At 35.2% G+C, this 19,550-nt stretch overlaps 2 protein-coding genes across 3 annotated transcripts in view; one reads left to right on the top strand and one right to left on the bottom strand.

The window, feature by feature from the left end:
• Positions 1 to 11,179, bottom strand: part of DLG2 (discs large MAGUK scaffold protein 2) — a gene marked incomplete at both ends in the record, with an annotated part of 2,048,692 nt that extends 2,037,513 nt beyond the window's left edge. The window contains 2 exons of the mRNA XM_081281630.1: positions 10,464 to 10,617; positions 11,078 to 11,179. Coding sequence (XP_081137756.1) covers positions 10,464 to 10,482 — 19 coding nt within the window. The remainder of the gene's footprint in view (positions 1 to 10,463; positions 10,618 to 11,077) is intronic.
• Positions 11,180 to 12,334: 1,155 nt separating this feature from the next.
• Positions 12,335 to 19,334, top strand: TMEM126B (transmembrane protein 126B). Of its 2 annotated transcripts, none has more exons than XM_081280568.1 (5): positions 12,335 to 12,489; positions 15,671 to 15,792; positions 17,430 to 17,623; positions 18,622 to 18,733; positions 19,002 to 19,331. In XM_081280568.1, the coding sequence occupies exons 1-5, from the start codon at positions 12,409 to 12,411 to the stop codon at positions 19,171 to 19,173; spliced, it is 681 nt and encodes a 226-aa protein (XP_081136694.1). In that variant the 5' UTR covers positions 12,335 to 12,408; the 3' UTR covers positions 19,174 to 19,331. The 2 variants fall into 2 exon arrangements, with proteins under 2 accessions (XP_081136694.1, XP_081136695.1); XM_081280569.1 differs by lacking the exon at positions 12,335 to 12,489 and adding an exon at positions 13,689 to 13,709 and having other exon boundaries at positions 19,002 to 19,334.
• Positions 19,335 to 19,550: the final 216 nt, after the last annotated feature.

The raw sequence follows: 19,550 nt of genomic DNA, 5'->3' as shown, positions 1-19,550 counted from the left end.
ATTGCTGAGGTTAGCCTTGAATTTACAATCCTCCTATCTCAGTCTCCAAAATCGCTGGGATTATAGAAGTGCCACAGCACTTGAGTGACTCACTGGTTTTTACATGTGTTTATTATAATAATAATTGTATTAAAGGCATATAAATAAAAATGATTATGCCATTAGAAGTCGAATACAGAAAAGTTCTTTCATTCATTAATCAAATATATTCAGTACCTTACTAAGTTTTAGACATTGTAAACTAGAAATTCAATACTGAACAAGATAGGTAAGAGTCAAACCTCACAGAGATTTTAGTTTGAAAGTAAAGATAATTCAATAGAATAGGTCAACAAAGTAAAAGATCAGAGTATAATAATACTATCAGGGTATTCAAGATGCCATGGAAACAGAAGTTGACACCATACACATCATGTTTACAAGTTTGACCTTATACCCAAGGAGGAATGACAAGCCATGAAAGATTTTTAAATGAAGGGGAGCATGCCCACTTTACAGTTTTAGAAAGATTTTTAACTATAATGTGCTATATATCTATTAAAACAAGCGATAATGATTAAATTTTCTTCCCCTATATATCAATATATGCAACACTGAATTTCTTCCCTTATATATAAATATATGCAACATTTTTTATCATTAATTATTAGACATGACTAGGAAATTTAAATACTTTTTTTTTTTTTGCTAATGAGAATTGAACCTAGGGACACTACCCATTTTTATTTTTTATTGTGAGACAGGGTTTCACTAAGTTGCCCAGGTTGGCCTCAAATTAATGGTCCCTCTGCTTCAGCCTCCTTAGTAGCTGAGATTACAGGGGTGTGCCACTATACCCAACAAGAGAATAAATATATTATGAAATATTTATAAGTGCTTAATTCTTATTGTTAGTCTTACTGTTTTTGTTATACTGAAAATTAAGGATATTCATATGAAAATAATCAATAACAAATATGCATATAAAAGTTACCCTTGCATTAGGCTTTAAAAAGAAGTTTTAATAACCAAATTTACAGTTCATGATGACACACCAAAGGTGTCATTTTATTATTAATAATATTAGCTAGGATTTGTTAAACAAGGCTAAGAATTCTGCATAGATTATCTTATTTAATCTTCACAAATTCCTGAGAAACTATTAGATAGATTTTGCAAATGAGGAAACTTTACTCCAAGTGAAATTAAGTAATTTACCTGTGTTAATCAGCTTTTACATTGCTATAGCAAAGTGCCTGAGAAAATCAATTTAAAGGAGAAAAGATTTATTTTGGCTCATACTTTAAGAGGTTTCAGTCCATGGTCACTTGTCCCTGTTGCTTTAGGTTTGTGGCAAGAAATGTGTGTTGGAGGAAATCTGTTCATTTCATGATCACCTGGAAGTACAAGGGGCTGGGACCCCAATATTCCATTTAAGGTCATGTCCCCAATTACCTATCTTCCTCCCACTAGACCTTACTTCCTAAAAGTTCCAGAATTGGCAACAAAGCCTTTAGCATATGGGCCATTGGGAGACATTTGAGATCCAAACTATAACATTCTCAAGGCTACACATCCAGTAAATACCAGAACCAGGATTTAAATTCTGGTTTATCTGGTACCAGTCCCTATATTTTAAAGTATTATGCAGTATAGCTTAGCTAACTAAGAAAAGATCATAGTGTTTCTCTTTTCTATCACTGTCCTTAGAAATCACAGTTTACCGCTTCCTTCAAAAACAAGTTTAATACACTTTAACAAACACCTATTTATCATACTGTTTCTCCTGGTGAAGCAAATAGATATTAGTATGAATTGGTGGGTTCACATTATTTCTCTCAGAGAAGTCATATTTTTAATTATAAATAGAATATATAGAAATAATTATAAATAGAATATATAGAAATAATTCTATAGAATATTTTATAGAATGTTGTTGAAGAAAAGGATGGGAAAATTTAAGGTTATGGAGTAATAAATAAGAAGATAGAAAATTGCTAAACACAATTCTTAAGTCAGCTGTATATTGAAATATGCACCATTCCAGTTATTACAAAAATAAAAATAAGTAAATAAAACTTACAAATTTATATAATAGAGAAAATTTTTGTCCAGACTTAAAGCAGACCCTAGAGACTACAACCATTTATAGATATTAGATGGTTTACAAATTATTTTTGTATCTGTAGAAGAGAAATAATACTCATAACAAATATTACTATGTGACATTTTCTGTTTGGATTAGATGTGTCACTATCATTTTGGGGTAGAGTTGCTCCAAAAGCTAATCAGGAAGCTAACTCCATACTACTGATGGAAGGGGATCCACACTCTGAACACACTTTTCTCCTTCTAAGACATCCTGCCCCCCCCCAAAATGTTTGGTTGTTCATTTTTTTTGTTGTTGTCATTTTAATTTTGGTGTTAGGGACTGAACCCAGAGGAACTTAACCACTAAGCACAATATCTTTATTCAATTATTTTTATGTGGTGTTGAAGATTGAACCCAGTGCCTCACACGTACAAGGCAAGCTCTCTACCACTGAGCTACAACTTCAGCCCCACACCCTCAGTCTTTTTTATTTTTATTTTGAGACAGAGTCTACATTGTTGAGGCTGGCTTTGAACTTGTGACCCTCTTCCCTTGGCTTCCCAAGTGGCTGAGATTAGAGGTGTCACCTCTAATCTCAGCCACTTGGTGTACCATCATGCCTGGTCAAAATAGTATCCTGCTGGTAAGTGTTTGTGTAGCACTTTCTCATTTACAAACAGATCTTACATGGATTGGATAACTTTATTTGATCCTCAGAATAGTCCTAAGAGGTATTATTAGTACACTTATGTTTAAGATGAGGAATTTAAAGTTCAATCTTTTTATTTTCTTTAGATAACTTAGCCAGTTAATGTTAAACATTGAATTCCAACCCTCTATTGTACCATGATAGCATTCACTTATTCAAAGAACACCATAATTCACAAAAGAGCACTGGACAAGCTTCTCATCCTAATTCTATCACTAACTGGCTTTGGAAAAGTGAAGTTCTTGTGTATTATTGGATGAGGAAAAGGAACAACACATAGTAAGGGGGAGAAGGTATCAAATCTCATTTTTTTTCTTTTAAATATTTTTTTAGTTGTAGATGAACACAATATCTTTATTTTATTTATTTATTTTTTAATGTGGTGCTGAGGATCAAACACAGTGCCTCCTGCACCCGAGGCAAGCACTCAACCATGAGCTACAACCCCAGCTTCAACTCCAGCCCCATCAAATCTCTTTTTAAAAGAATAAAGTGGAGTTCAAAGGATTACATGATTTCCGCAGGTCCACTGGTAGCATTTCATATGAAGGCACATAAACTCTATTTTAATGTGGGAGATTGGCATTTTGAAAAAGTAATTTTTTTCTCTCCCTAAAATTTCCCATTCCCTTTCTTCTTAGTTAAGCAGATAATTGATTCAGCATTTATTGCCTTGGGGAGGTATATGCCAGGACAAAAAACAAAAGCGATTTTTAAGTTGTTTCAATTTTGCTTTCCAAAAGCATAAATCCTCACAATAGGTATTTGTCACAGAGATGAAAGATTCTCACAAATAGGAAGACAGAGGGACTTCCTCCAGGCTCTCGCCAGTCTAAAAAGAGATTTCCACAGGTGAAAAACCAAATAAGAGACATAAGGCACAAAAAAGGTCTTTGTATCCCATGGCAGCAGGAATCAAGGCTAACTTACCATCAGCATTGCCTGGAAGGCGTAAGACCCCAGAGAGAAATGGCATCATAATAAGTCTAGGCAAACAGAAACCCAGAAATTATTGAAAAAACACAGAAGCATGTGACTTGGAAGTAGTAGATCTCTGTCAAACCAGAAAGAACTATCCAGACAAAACAACTCATATCTAAGAGGTAAGCTATTAAATATAGATGATCGTTGACCAGAGTTCACCTCCCCCATTCCAGTGAAGTAGGGAAAATCTCAAGAAGGATTAGAATTATTTTAGCCACTAAACAATGCCTACAAGTAAAAAAAATAAATTTGAATTATAGAAAATAAATGGGCTTTTTTCACAGTACTAGGAAACAAACCCAGGCTCTTGCACATGCTAGCAAAGTTCTCTGCCACTGAGCTAAATCTCAACCTAGATATTTCTTACATACCAAAAATAGACCAAATCAGTCATCTCTGATCTTGTCTCTTCTTCTAGTAGCCAGGTCATCAGACTACTGGCCTAGGTTTTTTCCTACATTATTACTGTTATTGATGATGATGATGATGTTGATTATGACAATGACAACAACAAAAATGACACAGGATGTCGTGGTATGTTCAAGGCAAAGAAAATAATTATCTTACCATTTCCTACACTGACTGGCAAACTTCTACTCATCTTTCTTATCTCATATTAACTATCACATCTTCCCTAGATGGACTTAAGTCCTCCTCGCCTCTTTCTAGGACACAGCATATCAATATCACAACATTAAAACTGCCTATTTTCACATCTGTCTCTCTATTTTAGAAATCGGCAGAGGTCAAATACCACTTGCCACCACAAAACACACATCTGGCACAGTGCCTGGCACATGACAGGCATTCAATAAATCCTTGTTGGACAGAAAAGTGATTGAATAAATAAATAGAAGTAAAGCTATTACACTAAGTACATACATAAGCTTAACTTTTCAAATAACTGTAGCTTGCTTATTACCTATAAGGGGTTTTAAATAGAATAGAACCCAACAGGTTTATTCCAAGTCATACTATACTTTCGAAAATAAACATGTCACAACTCTAAAAATTGATAGCCCTTCCCCACCCATAAAGTCTCAAAATTTCACTATAACAGGGTTAGTGGCTAGCAACATAGTGTCTTCAGAAGAAATGAAATATAAAATATTATAATCTTTGAATGTTTAAATTTAATAATTCATTTTCACAGGATTTTCTACCTCATATTCCTCTTGATCTTAAATCCTAAAATAAATGGGGTCAGGAGAACTATTTCATAATGGAGGTGTTTGCCATAATTCTTGAAATAGCTTTGAGTAACTTACTAAAAATTGAACCCATGCAGAAAGCTTACTAGTTAGAATTCAGAAAAAAGAGACAGAAGAGACTGGACAGAAGAGACTGGGTAAAACTCATGATCCTCTGCTGACACAGCAACCTACATTGAGGATACAGAGCCCTCAAGTCTTGACCGCTACAAATCCCTGAGCAGAAATCATAGCTAGGGAACCGATCCCTTTCCCCCATCTCAGCCTTATTCTTAAAAAAAAAAAATTATAATCACTGAAATAACAGTAAATGCTAAAAAGTAAGAGCATAAAAGAATATATATGATTAAGAAAGAATAGTATTCTAGCAGTTTAGGGGATATAATATTGCATAATAATGAGGGATTTATTTATTGACAGAGGCATGAATGAACTGAATGCCTTAATTTGGTATTGTAAAAACTCAATGTTTTGTGTATATTTTCTGACTATACTCTTCTACCCAAAAATAAGTAATAACAGGCCTAAGGAGAGATAAAATATTCTATTTTGAATGGAACACTTGAGCAGTTCTCCCAAAACTTAACAGTTCACACATCTGTTGCCAATTCCTTAGTGTGTCATTTGTACACTATCCCAATAAATAATATGTGTAAAATAAAATCTATTAACAGATCATTTTACTTCGATGTCTATTGATTTGCTAAACAGCATATTCCTAATCAGTAGCTGAACACAAAAATATTCTCTCACTTCTCTATCCAGAATGCTCCCTCTTTATGCCTTCTAGATTAATGAATATTTCTCAATATTAAGAATTTATGGCCCTGCAGGATGGTGCATGCCTGTAATCCCTGTGGCTGGGGAGGCTGGAGCAGGAGGATAGCAAGTCAAACACCCCTGTGTTCATTCTCCGCATCAAAAAAAAAAAAAAAAGGAAAGGAAAAAAAAGAAAGAAAAGAAAAGAAATGGAATTTATGGCTTCACCAAGTGCAGTGATATACTTATAAATCAAGGGACTCAGGAGGTCAAGGGAGGTGGATCACAAGTTCCAAACCATCCTCAGCAATTTATCGAAGCTGTAAGAAGACCCCGTCTCAAAATTTTAAAAACGCCTGGAGATGTGTCTTAGTGGTAAAGCACCCATGGTTCAATCTCTAGTAGAAGAAAAAAAGGAAGAAGGAAGAAGAGAAGGAGGAGGAGAAAATAATAATAATGTGGCCTCATAATTTCCAATAATCTCTCAACCATCAAGGTAGAGAATAGAGAATTAAGGATGGGAGGAGGAATTTATAAAGGAGCATACAGAAGTGGGGGCGGGTATTAGACATGTTTTATATTCTGACTGTGGTGCTGATTTCAGAGGCACATAAAAACTTGTCCAAATTCATCAAACTGTACATCTTAAATGATGCAGTTTATTACGAATAAATTATTCCTTAATATAGTTGAAAAAACTTTAGGAAAAAAAGATGACCCTTTTGGGGAATTTTAAACCTAAAAAAAATCTTTAGTAAGTTATTTATTTTACTGTGAATTATAGAAATTGCCAAACTTTGAAAACTATTTTTTCAGCCTGGCACAGTGGCACACACCTGTAATCCCAGCAGCGAGGGAGGCTGAAGTAGGAGGTTCAAAAGTTCAAAGCCAGCCTCAGTAACTTATCAAGGCCCTGTCTCAAAATAAAATATAAAAAGGGCTGGGGATGTGTCTCAGTGGTTCCATCCCTAGTACCAAACGGGGGGAAAAGCTATTTTTTTCAATCCCTTCTGGGAACTCCTGTTTTTATTAGCTGTGAGAAAAAAATTAAACAAAAATTGAAGTTTTATAAAATGAAAAAGGTATCTGGATGTAATACTAGTATGGCAAACATGAAAGTTTAAACACAAATTTGGTAAAATGTCCAGCAAAATAAATAAAATGTATGCAAAATAAATAAAATAGCCACTCAGGAACTGTCAATAAATTCATGTACATATTTTCCCCTTTATTGATTCTGAAAAGCAATTTTTTTAACTTAAGAAAATCTACAGATGGAAGGAAAATACAAATAATGAAAGGTAAATGTAAATTAGTGAGATGCTATAAAAAATAAATTAGTTAACCCACAAAGTGCTGGAAACAAATAATGAAAAAAGAAAATTTTAAAGAAGAAATAAGCAAAATAGTTCTAAGTTCTCTTTATGGGAGAGAGAAAAAGAAAAACAAAAATAACACTTTTATGAAGAATATAATCAACCCAAAACAAAGACTAAAAGCCTGTGAGTCCAGGAAACAACAATTTCAATTTCAAGAGAGTACATAAGATATATGAGAGTATCATGCTTTAGAATTCTAAATACACAATATTCTTCGGCTTCCTTTAAAAAGGTATAACATCAAAACAAATGAATATGAAAATGATAATATTTAGCTTGAAGTTCATGGTAAAAATCTGTTTATACATGCTCAATAATATCATTGAGAATGGCTGCAAAAAAGTATTAGAAGGAAATAAAGTGTTACATAAATTAATAACATCAGGCAGCCTTCTATACCAGTTAAGAAGATAATAGAACATTTGTTTAAAAAAAACACAAAAATGAAATGAGCATCCCTCTGAAAGTATTAAAATGCAATGATTTCTTTTGTATATTTAATAACAATAAGAACAAAAAACTTCAAAAAAGAAACTGCATTGTACTAAAAAATTCCATTGAAGCACAAATTCTGTTCAAAATTCTCAGTGTTCAAAGATAATATTTTATCTTCAAAACAGCCACTTCCTGCTTGAAAACACCAGGAAGAACATAATTTTTTTCCTTATGTTAATTCAACATAAAATTGTATTGATTCAATTTAAGAAGTCTTATTGAAATAGCCTTTTACAACCCACTATGATTTTGTGTCACATCAGAAAATACTAATACAACTTATTTTGGATACACTCTAAATTTTCATGCATTGTGTCAAAGATTGTCCTAACAGCTTGGTTGGTAGCAAATCAAGTGACTATCATAGATAATTGAATCGTGAATAAAAATCAACTGTTGGGATGGGGTTAGAAGTCTGTAACAGAGAAAATGAAGAGTTCTGTTGACAAAACTGAGATCTATAAAAAATGTGGGGAGGCTGAAGTAGGAGAGATAAAAAGTAATACCAATAAAGCAAAACATAAGGTTTGAAGCATAGCAGTTGCAACTTATCCAAGAGCAGTCAAGAATAGCACCCAGAAATGGACTTACTGAGATTTCATACCCATTTACCTCCCACCATGATTGCAAATTATCAATGAGAAAATCTCTTAATTTTGAAAACAGTATATAAAATGAACACCAAATGAAATATGTCTTATGAAAACTTTACATTTTAATAAGAATATATTCAACAATGAATAAATACTTGGCCCAGTGGATATAGTTGTTATTTAAAGCCACATTAACTCTAGCTTTTCCATTATATCTACTATAAATAACAATGAAGAGAAAAATATTCAAAATGATGGCAGTGCTTCATACAGAATAAATTTAGGTTAAACTCTAAAATATTTGTTTTTCTTAGATTATAGAAACAGTAGAGACAGTAAGATTAGCCAATTAATAAGTAATACACATGTAATAATTTGTTTGGCTATTTGTTATAGTCTTCAAAAATAAATATCTGAATACAAACAATTTTAAGAAATTAAAAATAAGAAATGATTTCTTATTTTTCTCTAGATCCGTTCATAAAGTGAATTACATAATGCATATGCTTTAGTATAACACAAATATGTTTTGCTACATAGAACATGTTGATTCCTTTAAATTTTTGATCTATATGTCAATCCATTATTAAGAAAGAAAGAAAAATGTAGGAGGAAAGAGGAAGTTTTTAAAGTATTATAATTTTCAATAATGTGTCCAGCAATTTCTGTAGGAGTTCCTTTAAATGTGGAAACTTTTAAGAAACTTGTTCTATTGGTTTTAGAAATGTAAGATCAGCCTTTATCTTAATTTATACTTAAAATATTCATTGGGCTTCCTCCACACACCTTTTTATCCCTTTCTCTTGCTCTCTTCCTTCTCTTTTCCCCTTCCCAGTTTCTCCTTCCTCCTTCTCCCCAACACACACACACACACACACACACACACACACACACACAATGTTTAACTTTTAGTCCAAAATATCAAAGTTGTCCAACAAGACTGTCTAGAGAAATGGTACAAAGAGTAACAACACACAATGAGTAAATAAATCAAATAGCCATATTGTTTATTGCCTACATTCCTAAAACCATTCTTATTCCAGATAAACCAACAATGTCAGATTTAAACAGATGTGGCTCCAAAATCCAAAAGAGAGTTTATTTCTCTCAGTGACTACAGGGAAGAACTGGGGGAAGAAAACAACACTAGTTTTATATCCCAGTGTGCAAAAAAGCACAGCTGTGTTTCAAAGGTTTTATATATCACTGTCCCTCTCTCACATACCAGCTTGGATAAAAGCATCCCAGAGGTTACAATTTTTCTCAATGAATCTTCCATATCCAAAGGTAGAAGCATTAAACACCACGCAGAGCCAGGCTGCGCTTTAACTTACAGTTGAGGCTTTAGTTTCATATTGTAGCAATTCATATAATTATACATTTGGATCCATGTTAGCCCAAGAGAGTAAAATTTAATAGTGTTGATATAAATTTTTATTCAAAACTTCCTATAAACTCTTTTTAATTAATACCATCTTCTGCATCAAGTTAAAAAAAAAAAAAAAGAAAAAGAAAAAACAGCTTCACTAGGCTACTTTGGAATAAAGTTAACCTGAGGTAGATCTAGGCTAATTGAATCCCCAAGGCCTGACATATAATAAACTATGCTTCAGGAACCAACTAGATCTTGATCAACTCAGAGAGTATATACAACTATTAAAGGGGAGAAAAATACAGGTGTGTGCCTCATTTGAGGCAACTATGTCAACTATGCTATTAAATAATGCCTGAGTCAAATTACCAAAGTTGTGCAAGTTACCAAAGTTTTGCTTTATCACAAAAGTGACAGAATGAACAAATATGAAATCTATTTTAAAAAATAAATGAAAAAGCAATAAGTTTTCCAGTGAAAATAAAATTACTATCTTTTACAACTATATAATTATCTCAATAAATATTAAGTTCATGGTGAAGAGCTACACTCTACATGTTCCTTTTTTTAAAGATTGTTTTAAAAGTAAGTTTGATGATCTAAGAAAACAAGCTAAAGAAGATCACAAATCATTCTATTCTTATTACAAATGGTAATACAGACAGCCTGATTTATTAAATCATAAGGTCTATAACTAAATATGATAGTCTTACTTCCTTTTGCTATAGCAAAAAACACTTACTAAATGATGTGCTACTGAAAAGATACTATTACAATAATTTCTCAAATCCAGTCAAAATTTTACTCTCCAATGGAATACAATTTTAATTACAAATACCAGAACCAAGAAAAGGGAGAATCATATATTATATAGGAACCTCATAGCCCACCTTTCTTCTTCACTGGCATTCTTGTGTCTTTCACTGCCACCGGATTCAAGATCTCTTTTCAAGTCTCTGCTTGATCCAGCTGGATTGTGGCCAAGAGCCAGGTAACTGTTGCAAACCACTTCACCCTTCAATTTTGAAATCCAAGCCGAGTCTTCTATTTCAGATAAAGAAAATAATGATTTATTTTTTTCCACAGCTAAACTTTCTATACTGCCCACAGTGTTTAGAGAAAAAAGACTTTTGAGTTTTTCAATTTTTGTAAAAGACGTACTTTTTTTTTAAGCTGAGAAAAGCATAGGAAATGTTATAAAAATTCCTCTTCAGGCAGTAAGTAACATTTTTGAAAGTTCAATGACCAACTCAATTAAGGCACAAACCAAATTTAGACAGCTGTCTCATTACTTTATAAATTATCAAATTAAAAGATGAATTGGTTGATGATAAAGATCCTCAATTCTTAGAGAAAAATTAAATTCCCCCTTTCAAAAAATACTTTTAAAAACCTCTTGGAGTCTGATCTCTAAAAAAGGTGCGGAGTTTGAACAGTTTTCTCTGGCAGAACACAGACTTAAAGGCCCTTTTTGATTTAATGGACCAGAAGTTCCAGATCTCACCCCCTCAGGTAAAACAGGTCCAGCTTGCTGTCACTTTCATTTTTTTCTTCTGCACTCTCCAAGCCCCCAAGGCTTGATCCTTAATGCCCCTCTGATTCTGATCCTCCCATGTATTAATCGAGAGGATTGAAACGAAGGAAAGCAATCCCTTGGCATGGAGACATTAAAGTGACAGTGCTACTCAATGGGCACTTGATGCAGGATGAGTTGGCGAAGCAGATTTCTTCACACTGGAGTCATTCACATCATGCCATCTCTTCGCATCCAAGCAGCTCCCTATCCGGCGAGGAAAAACACTGAGACTTCCCCCCAGAGGTGTTTTCGGAGACGTTGTAGTAGGATTAGGTATGCAAGCATAAGCTGTGCAAAAGGTCCTCGATTTACTAAATGAGAGTGCAGCTGCTTGGCTTCCACGTTCACCCTCTCAATCTCTCTCCAAACTACCCACCTTCCTTTTGGAGAAAAGACAAGACATCCCTCTGCCACCGCTGGCCACCCCTGCCCAACCCCGATCTTATATAGGAGAGCACTGAAATGTCCTGCACCCTCCACGCGATGAAGTGTTTCCTCAGTCAGGAGAAACAGCAGCACTAGAAATTATATAACTCTCGAATTTGGCTTCTCTAAGACATGGAGACTGGAGGGTCGGGGGTTGCGGGTCTGGGAGATACTGCTGGGCATTTAACCAACACGAACGCGCGCCAGGCCTCTTCGTAACACCCTCTACCCCCGAAACACTGACCACAAGGGGTCTTCTCGGGAGACAAGAGGGGAAATTTTTTCTCGGTCCCTTTCCAAGCGGGGCGAAAGGATGGAATATGAGGGGCTAAAGCCTGGGGAGAGGAAGCTGTCGGGCTGCTCTGACGGCGCTGGGGCGGAGGGTTGGAGGCTTTGAGGGGGAGGTGTCTGAAAAGCCAGAGCTTTTTCAGGTCATAGAGGCGACTCCCTGAAACTGTAAAAGGAGCGGGCTGCTAGTGCCCAGCTAGCCCGGTTGCCTTGAGAAAGGCATGCGGCAACATTCCAACGCCCAGCCGCCCCTTGTTCCCCTCAGGGTGGGATGAGAGGGAGGGAGGCTGACAAACAGCAGGGGGAGGAACTACTGGGCCGGCAAGGGGGGGCGGGCCCACGGGCGCCTGGACTTCCTTGAAGCCAATGAATGCCTGTAATTTCTGGACGCCGAGCCCAATCCCAGGCCGGATGGAGGGCGCGGCTTTTGACTGGGTGGGGGCGGGCCCGAGCTTCAGGCAAGGGGTGAGCGCAGTAAACCACCCCACTTCCCGCCCCGGGCGTTCTGGGGCCCCGCCCACCCGCGAGTCACGTGGGCCTTCAAAATGGCGGCGCACAGGCGACAGGCTGGCGCTGATCTGAAAGGTTCAGGTGCTACGCCGGTGGGAGATGGAGAAGCGCCCGAGGTAGGCAGAAATTCTTAGTGGTAAGGACAGTGCTTTCCACCGCTTCTAAGTGTTGGCCGGCTCTTCTGAGATGATGCACCTACAGGATTTGAACATTTCAAATGAACAGCTCCCAACGAGGCAGGGCATAATCAAGCCGCCAGTCGCTTTAGAAATAAGCAGAAAATAGAAGACCTAAAATTTAATCCTGATTATCTGCATCTTATTTTCTTTTGCTTCCGTACTTTGTATAGGCCCTTGTTTTAATAAGGAATATCTCCTTGGCTTCTGTCCCTCCCCACCCTCGCCAAATTCTCTTTTCAGATTTTCCCTTAAATGTTCCTTCCTCCAGGAAGCCTTCCCACATTTCCCCTATCTCAGTTGTTTGCTTTTTCTTATATTAAATGGTATCCTCATTCTCCCTTTAAATTCACTGTTTTTATTCTGGCTTTTCGGTAGGTTTTAAGTTCCCAAGGACATTGACTATCCGAGGGCTCTATAAATGATGAGTGAATGTTAATAAAATTCTTAAGGTCAAGTGAAATACACATAAGAACACAACAAACTAAAGCGCTTTGCAAACTATAACCCTACATATACGCACTCTCCCCACCCCCCTTTGTTTTTTACCGAGGATTGAACTCAGGGGCACTCAACCACAGAGGCACACCCCCAGACCTTTTTTGTATTTTATTTAAAGACAGGGTCTGGCAGAGTTTCTTAGAGCCTCCCTAAATTGCTGAGGCCGGCTTTGAACTTGCAATCCTCCTGCCTCAGCCTACGGAGCTGCTGGGATTACAGGCGTGTGCATATGCACTCTTACTGGTAAAAGTGTGGTGATCTGTTGAGTGATCTTTTCCAAGTTAATTTTTAGGTAAAATGTTGGCTGTAGCAAAATCTTTACATTTTAATACTTTTTTAAAAGGCTTTCTGGAGGCTAAGTGTATAGCTTAGTAGTAGAGCGCTGGTCTAGCATCCGACAGGCCCTAGGTTCAATCCCCAGCACCGCAAAAAATAAAGTCTTTCTGAAAGTTACTAGTTTATCTGCTTTAAGGATGAGAGTGTAATGAAAGTAATCACTTCTTTGACAGTGCCTTGCAAAGATTAAGCATTCAATAAATATTCGCTGTTTTCATTAGTTCTAAGTATTTATTTTCTAGTAATCATAATACTTAGGAGGGTTCTTCTTGTTGTTATTTTGGTTTTGTTTTTTCATCTACAGAGCTGAGAGTATAGACTGGGTAGGTGTTAAAGAAGACATTGCCTGAAAGTTTTCTTTTTGGGTGAAGGATTGGTAAGCTTCAGTGAATTGGATGACTGCAGAACAAAAAATTTATGTAAGGTTTCTGATTAATCATGTTGACAACCACCTTCATAGTACAGTAGATGGGTTAGGTATAGAATCTCTCTCCCATCTTTTTTCATTAGTGTGTCAGAAAACAAAAGATTAAGTCTATTCCCTGAAAAATTGTAATTTGTTAAATATTTTACCTTTTTGGTTTTTTCCTAACCTCAGAAAATTTGAAGAAAATTTTCTGGCTTGAATGCAGTTCTGCAATAATGCAGGGAAAGAAACTGATCCATTATTACTCATTGTATTATAACACCATAAGAAGGTTCAGAGGAACCCAGGACTTCTGTGTTTATCCTATGGGGGATATGATCTTTCATTAGTAAGAGTTAGTATGGATACATATCACCCATTCAGCAAATGAGTATTACAGCAATGTTTAAGTCGTGTTCATAGACCACAGCCTTAGAAGTCCTTGGTGCTAATAAAATGCAGATTTTAGGCCTCACCCTACTCCTGTTGAATCCAAATATTTAAGAAGAAAGCTCAAGAGAGCTCATTTCAGATAAATGTACTGTGTTATTCTTGTTCATGCTAGAGGCAGAAAACCACTGATTTATCATCTTCTGCATTCATTAATCAATCTATTTTTAATTCTCTTGCCTAGGATTCCTAAAATTTGAGATTAAGTAAATGCCCTTGACTATAAGTTTTTTTAAAATGGAGATTGGTGTGATTTGTAAAGGGCTTTCTATTTTATCTGTTTATTGGTTAATCTGAAGAAGGTAAAATAAAAAGGTTGAACTTTGCATCAATAGACCTTCCACTTACATAGTAAAGCCACAAATTTGGATTTGCCAGAAATGTCCCAATTTCCTTGTTTAAATGAAATTAAACAGAACTCTTAAACTCCATGCCAGAGTGGCGCAATATTTAACAAATGTTATTATTAAAACTTTTTACAAAGATACAAATACCCAGAGCAGAATATTCAGAGGATCCTTTCTGAGACTCCAAGGTCTTTTCCTCACTGATTTCTGTTAAGATACTACTAGCCAAACCCTTATGGTTCTTTGATGTTAGCAACTGTCTATTTATTACATTTGGGACATAGGACCCTTAGGATCAACCTCAGAGCCCAGTGCCATAAAGCCAGGCTCTGTGATGTATCATATAGCTACTTCTGACTAAGACCCTTCCTCCACCGTAAGTGCTACTGGAGAACTGAATGTGTAACATAAAAAATAAGGTAGCCATGATCTTACTTCTGACTAAGACCCTTCCTCCACCCTAAGAGCTACTGAAGAACTGAATGTGTAACAAAAAATAAGGTAGCCATGATCTACTGCCTCTTCCCAGTTTGAAACAGTATCCCCCTCTCTCTGATTTTATCTTTCCTTATTCTTGAAAGCAATCTCTGCTCTCTATTACCTCTGTAGGAAATTTAACATAATCTCTAAAATGAGCTCATGAGAGACAGAGGAAAGAGACAGTAGTCACCAAACAGGGACTACTTCTGCTTTGCCACCTGAAGAGGCAGATCAGAGAGGGCACTGGCTACTTCCTTGGAATGACAGGGGGACATTGTACTGAAGACAAAAACTCAGTATCTCAGTCACTTATCCTATACTAAATCCTAAAGCAAATTAACATTTCTGAACCTCAGTTTTCTCATCTATAAAAGTAGAGGTGATCATAATTCTGACAGTTTCTTAAAGTATTGTGTGACTTTAAAAAGCCAGTGTCTAACAAATAATAAGAGCTCAATAAATGTTGATTGAATCATTCACTTAATATATGAAAGCAAATGACAGTACTTTACTGAACTCTAAATTTTTTTAGTCTGAATCTGTAGAATTTTATAAGGTTTTATCATTAGCTATTATGGTTCTGGAATTTTGTGTCTTCCAGGACATCAAGATGGCAATTTATATGCATGGTCAGCCCAGTCTTTCTTTAGGAGATGCAAAACTCAGAAGACCAATGGTCATCGACATCATAGAAAGAAAATTCGAGTACCTTAGAAAAGAAAAGTAAGAGACAGAACTGTACTGAAAGTTACTAACTTCATTGGCAGATCTTTTGTATTGCTGTTGTTTCTGAGGATTATCTAAGAAACTGTCACCTTTATTGAGTTGGTTATGAATAAAGCTTATTCAAAAATAAAACTAAAGGGAAACAGATAAAAATACTGAATTGTCAGAATATTGAGGTTATGCATAATTTCTTTCACTTCTTTTAAAAAAGATGCCCAGAATTAGGGGCTGGGGTTGTGGCTCAGCAGTAGAGCACTCGCCTAGCATGTGCAAGGCCCTGGGTTCGATCCTCAGCACCACATAAAAATAAAATAAAGGTATTGTATCCAACTACAACTAAAACAAAAAATTTTTTAAATGCCCAGAATTATTGTTAAAAACATTATTTGTATAGTAAATATTTTTTTAATTAAAAGTAATTAGGAGGGGCTGCAGTTGTAGTTCAGTGGCAGATGGCTTGCCTAGCATGTGTGAGGCACTGGGTTTGCTCCTTAGCACCACATAAAAATAAATAAAATAAAGGTATTGTGTTCATCTACAACTAAAAAAAAAAAAATTAAGTAATTAGGAGAAAAATATTTGGCAGGTGCTTATATTTCATTGATGAGCAGTTATGATTAAAATCAGTTTAGGATTGATAATCTCAACCACAGTGCCAAGTACAGCAAAAAGGAATGTAGCTTCCATGATATACCCAGTCTTATTTACCATTTGGCTTTTAGATTAATAGAATTCAAGGATAAGGTCACACTAATCAGAACAAATAAAAAAATAAAATTAAAAAAAAAGAATAAAGTCAAAGGACAACTAATACTTAACTTTAGAACTTTTTGGATTTTTTCATGAGTCCAAGTTAGTAAAACTGGATCTATCAGACCACTTTGGAAGAAGTTTTATTTTTTTTCCCACTATTTAGAGAATATTAGTTTCTGTGTGGAAGAAGTTTTATAAATCATAGACAAGTTATTTTGAAAGTATTTGGGCTAATTAAAAAATAATTATTTTCTAGATAGCCTAAGCAATTTTTTTCCTAGATTACCTTAAGCAAATTAATTATTTTAATAGCAGAAAAGGTATTCTTAGAAATAGGTATGTCAGTAGCCATAACATTTAGCTATCTTGGAACATATTTATGTTTATTTGTGTCCAAGTTAATGGCCACAAAAGAGTTACATTTTGGAACCATCCTAAATCCTCTCTTTAGAATGCAAATTCCATGATGAATGGAATTTCTTTTCTTTTTTGGTTTGGTTTTGTTCACTACCCTATCCTTGACACTTCAGAAATACCTTTCACACAGTAAATGCTCAAGAAATATTTAATGCTGGCCAGGCACAGTGGTGCATGCCTATAATCCCAGCAATACCGGAGCTGAGGCAGGAGGATTCAAAGTTTGAGGCCAGCTTCAGCAATATAGTGAGGCTCTATGCAAAAATAAAAAATGAAAAAGATCTGGGGATGTAGCTCAGAGGTAAAATGCCCTGGGTTCAATCCCTAGTACCAAAAAAGAAAAGAAAAAAAAAAGGAAATATTTGATGCTGAATAAATATATAATAACAACTACTGAGCAAAGGATACATCTATTATGAGAATATTATGTTAAACTTAATCATTCCCTTTGTTTTCCCTATTAGGACCTTAAATGTACCTGGAATGGTATTCCTTGGGACAACAGCTAGTATCTTTGGAATATTTGCAAACTTCATTTTCAGATACTGCTTCAAGGTTAAATATGATGCTTTGAAGACATATGCACCATTGACTGCACTTCCATTTTTATCCACTATAGTTACTTATAAGTTCCTTGTAACTGATGCTTTGTATTCAGGTAAATTTAAATTCATGAATATATAATATAGTTATATCTAAATAAAGTTACTCATTAACATATACTAATAGTAATCCCTTACATTTGTATTTTGCTTTACCACTTACAAGGATATTCACATATAATTTCCTATTTGATCCACGCAACAATCCTGATCAGGCAGGTCAAGCATTATTGTTAATAAGTAACCAAAACTGATGCATGTTCAAGTCCTGAGAAACAATATGATATACTTAGAAAAGAGCAGGCATTGGCATACTATGCACATGATTTCAGATCCTAGTTCTCATCATCTCAGTTGTCTTATCCATGGATTAGAACTAATAGTACTTACCTCACAGGATTGTTGTGGGAATTAAAGGATTCTTTTTGTTAAATGCCTAACATAGTATCTGGCATGCTATGGGCTTATAATGTTATTTCCTGCTTCATTTTACCTTAAATTTTCCAGGTAGTAATTGATGGAGCCTCTAGTTATCATTCATTCATTAGATCTTTGTTTAAAGATCCTTTCCCCAGAGAAACCTCTGATTCCCTCATGATAGGTTAGACTTCTAGATAAATTCTGAATACATTTTACTTCCAAAGCATTGAACACACATAATTTTTTAAATTATTTGTCTTTCTTCCCTGGTAGACTGGTCAGAGTGTCTCTTTTACGTACCATTATATATCCCTAGCACCTAGCACATACCTGACGCAGAGTAGATAATATGTGTATTAACCTAGAATCCAGGTGTCTGTATGCTAGTTTAGTATTCTTTTATGAAGTTGCCTCTATTCAAAGCACATACATAAGAGGTTATTCTCCACATAATAAAGTAAAAAACATTTCTAAAATGATATATTAAGTCTGCTATGTCATATGTCATCAACTTTCAATTTCTAATATCTTTTCTACTGTTTTGTGGTTGAACACAATACAAATAACTACTTTTTGAGGTAACAGTGCTTAACCTGAATTCTAAAGACAGACTAAATTTACTTTTGTTCTCTAGGTAATATAAGCAAGGAAAATTGTGTTCTGAGAAGTTCACTGGTTGGCATAGCGTGTGGTATTTTATATCCCAGTGCATTAGCTTTTTCTAAAAATGGACGTCTGGCAGTCAAGTAAGTTTCTCTGTTCATTCCGTTTCTTCCTTTGTTTTTCTTCTTCCTTCTTTTTTTAGGTTAATAGACTCTTCTTATTCCTTAGATATCAATCATACATTCTAATGGAAACACAATAGTTTGATATTCCAAATAGCTAACATTTAATTTTTTTACTATCTACATGATTAAACCTATAATAGAAATTATCAGTTTAGGGAAGATTGATGAACTTTTGTATTTTGTTATATTTTCCCAGGAGGTATTATTAACTATTTTTCATTTTTAGGTATCATACTGTTCCAATGCCACCAAAAGGAAGAGTTTTATTACATTGGTTACTACTTTGTCAAACAGAGATGAAAGTAATGGCAATTCCCCTAGTCTTTCAGACAGCATTTGGAATACTTATTGGCCTACAGCACTATGGAATGTTTGAGAAAACTGTACAAGAAGATTAATGAAAGAATGAGCTAACTCAGCAGAGTGAATTTTTTATGCATTGTTGAAAGAGTGAAAAGTAACTGTTTCTGTCCCATTTGCCTAGTATGTAACTGATACTCAGTAAATATTTAGTAATTCAATAAATGTAAATGTAAGATAAAAGTAAGTTTCATATTTCTTTCCTCATTGTATGTGGAAATGGGTTTGGGCCTCGAATCTATGCAGTTAGATATTCTTCACAAAATATTTATCAAGTCCCTGCTACGTCTCAGGCACTGTGTTACATGGAATAAGAAGTGGTCCTTAGGGCTGGGATTAGAATGAGAGGGTTTGAGAGATACGTACATAATTTGAGAGCATTCAGGAGTAGGGCTGCTAACTACTTAAGCAGAAA

The sequence above is a fragment of the Spermophilus citellus genome, assembly GCF_964194105.1.
Source record: "Spermophilus citellus genome assembly, chromosome: 2".
In the NCBI taxonomy this organism is placed as follows: Eukaryota; Metazoa; Chordata; class Mammalia; order Rodentia; family Sciuridae; genus Spermophilus; species Spermophilus citellus.
This window is presented reverse-complemented; position numbering and strand designations above follow the sequence as displayed.

Excerpts from the sequence above, each read along its gene's own strand:
- TMEM126B (XM_081280568.1), top strand. The coding sequence starts at position 12,409 with ATGGCGGCGCACAGGCGACAGGCTGGCGCTGATCTGAAAGGTTCAGGT. Across the intron at positions 12,490-15,670 it reads GAGATGGAGAAGCGCCCGAG|GACATCAAGATGGCAATTTA; the intron begins GTAGGCAGAAAT and ends TGTGTCTTCCAG. Across the intron at positions 17,624-18,621 it reads AACTGATGCTTTGTATTCAG|GTAATATAAGCAAGGAAAAT; the intron begins GTAAATTTAAAT and ends TTTGTTCTCTAG.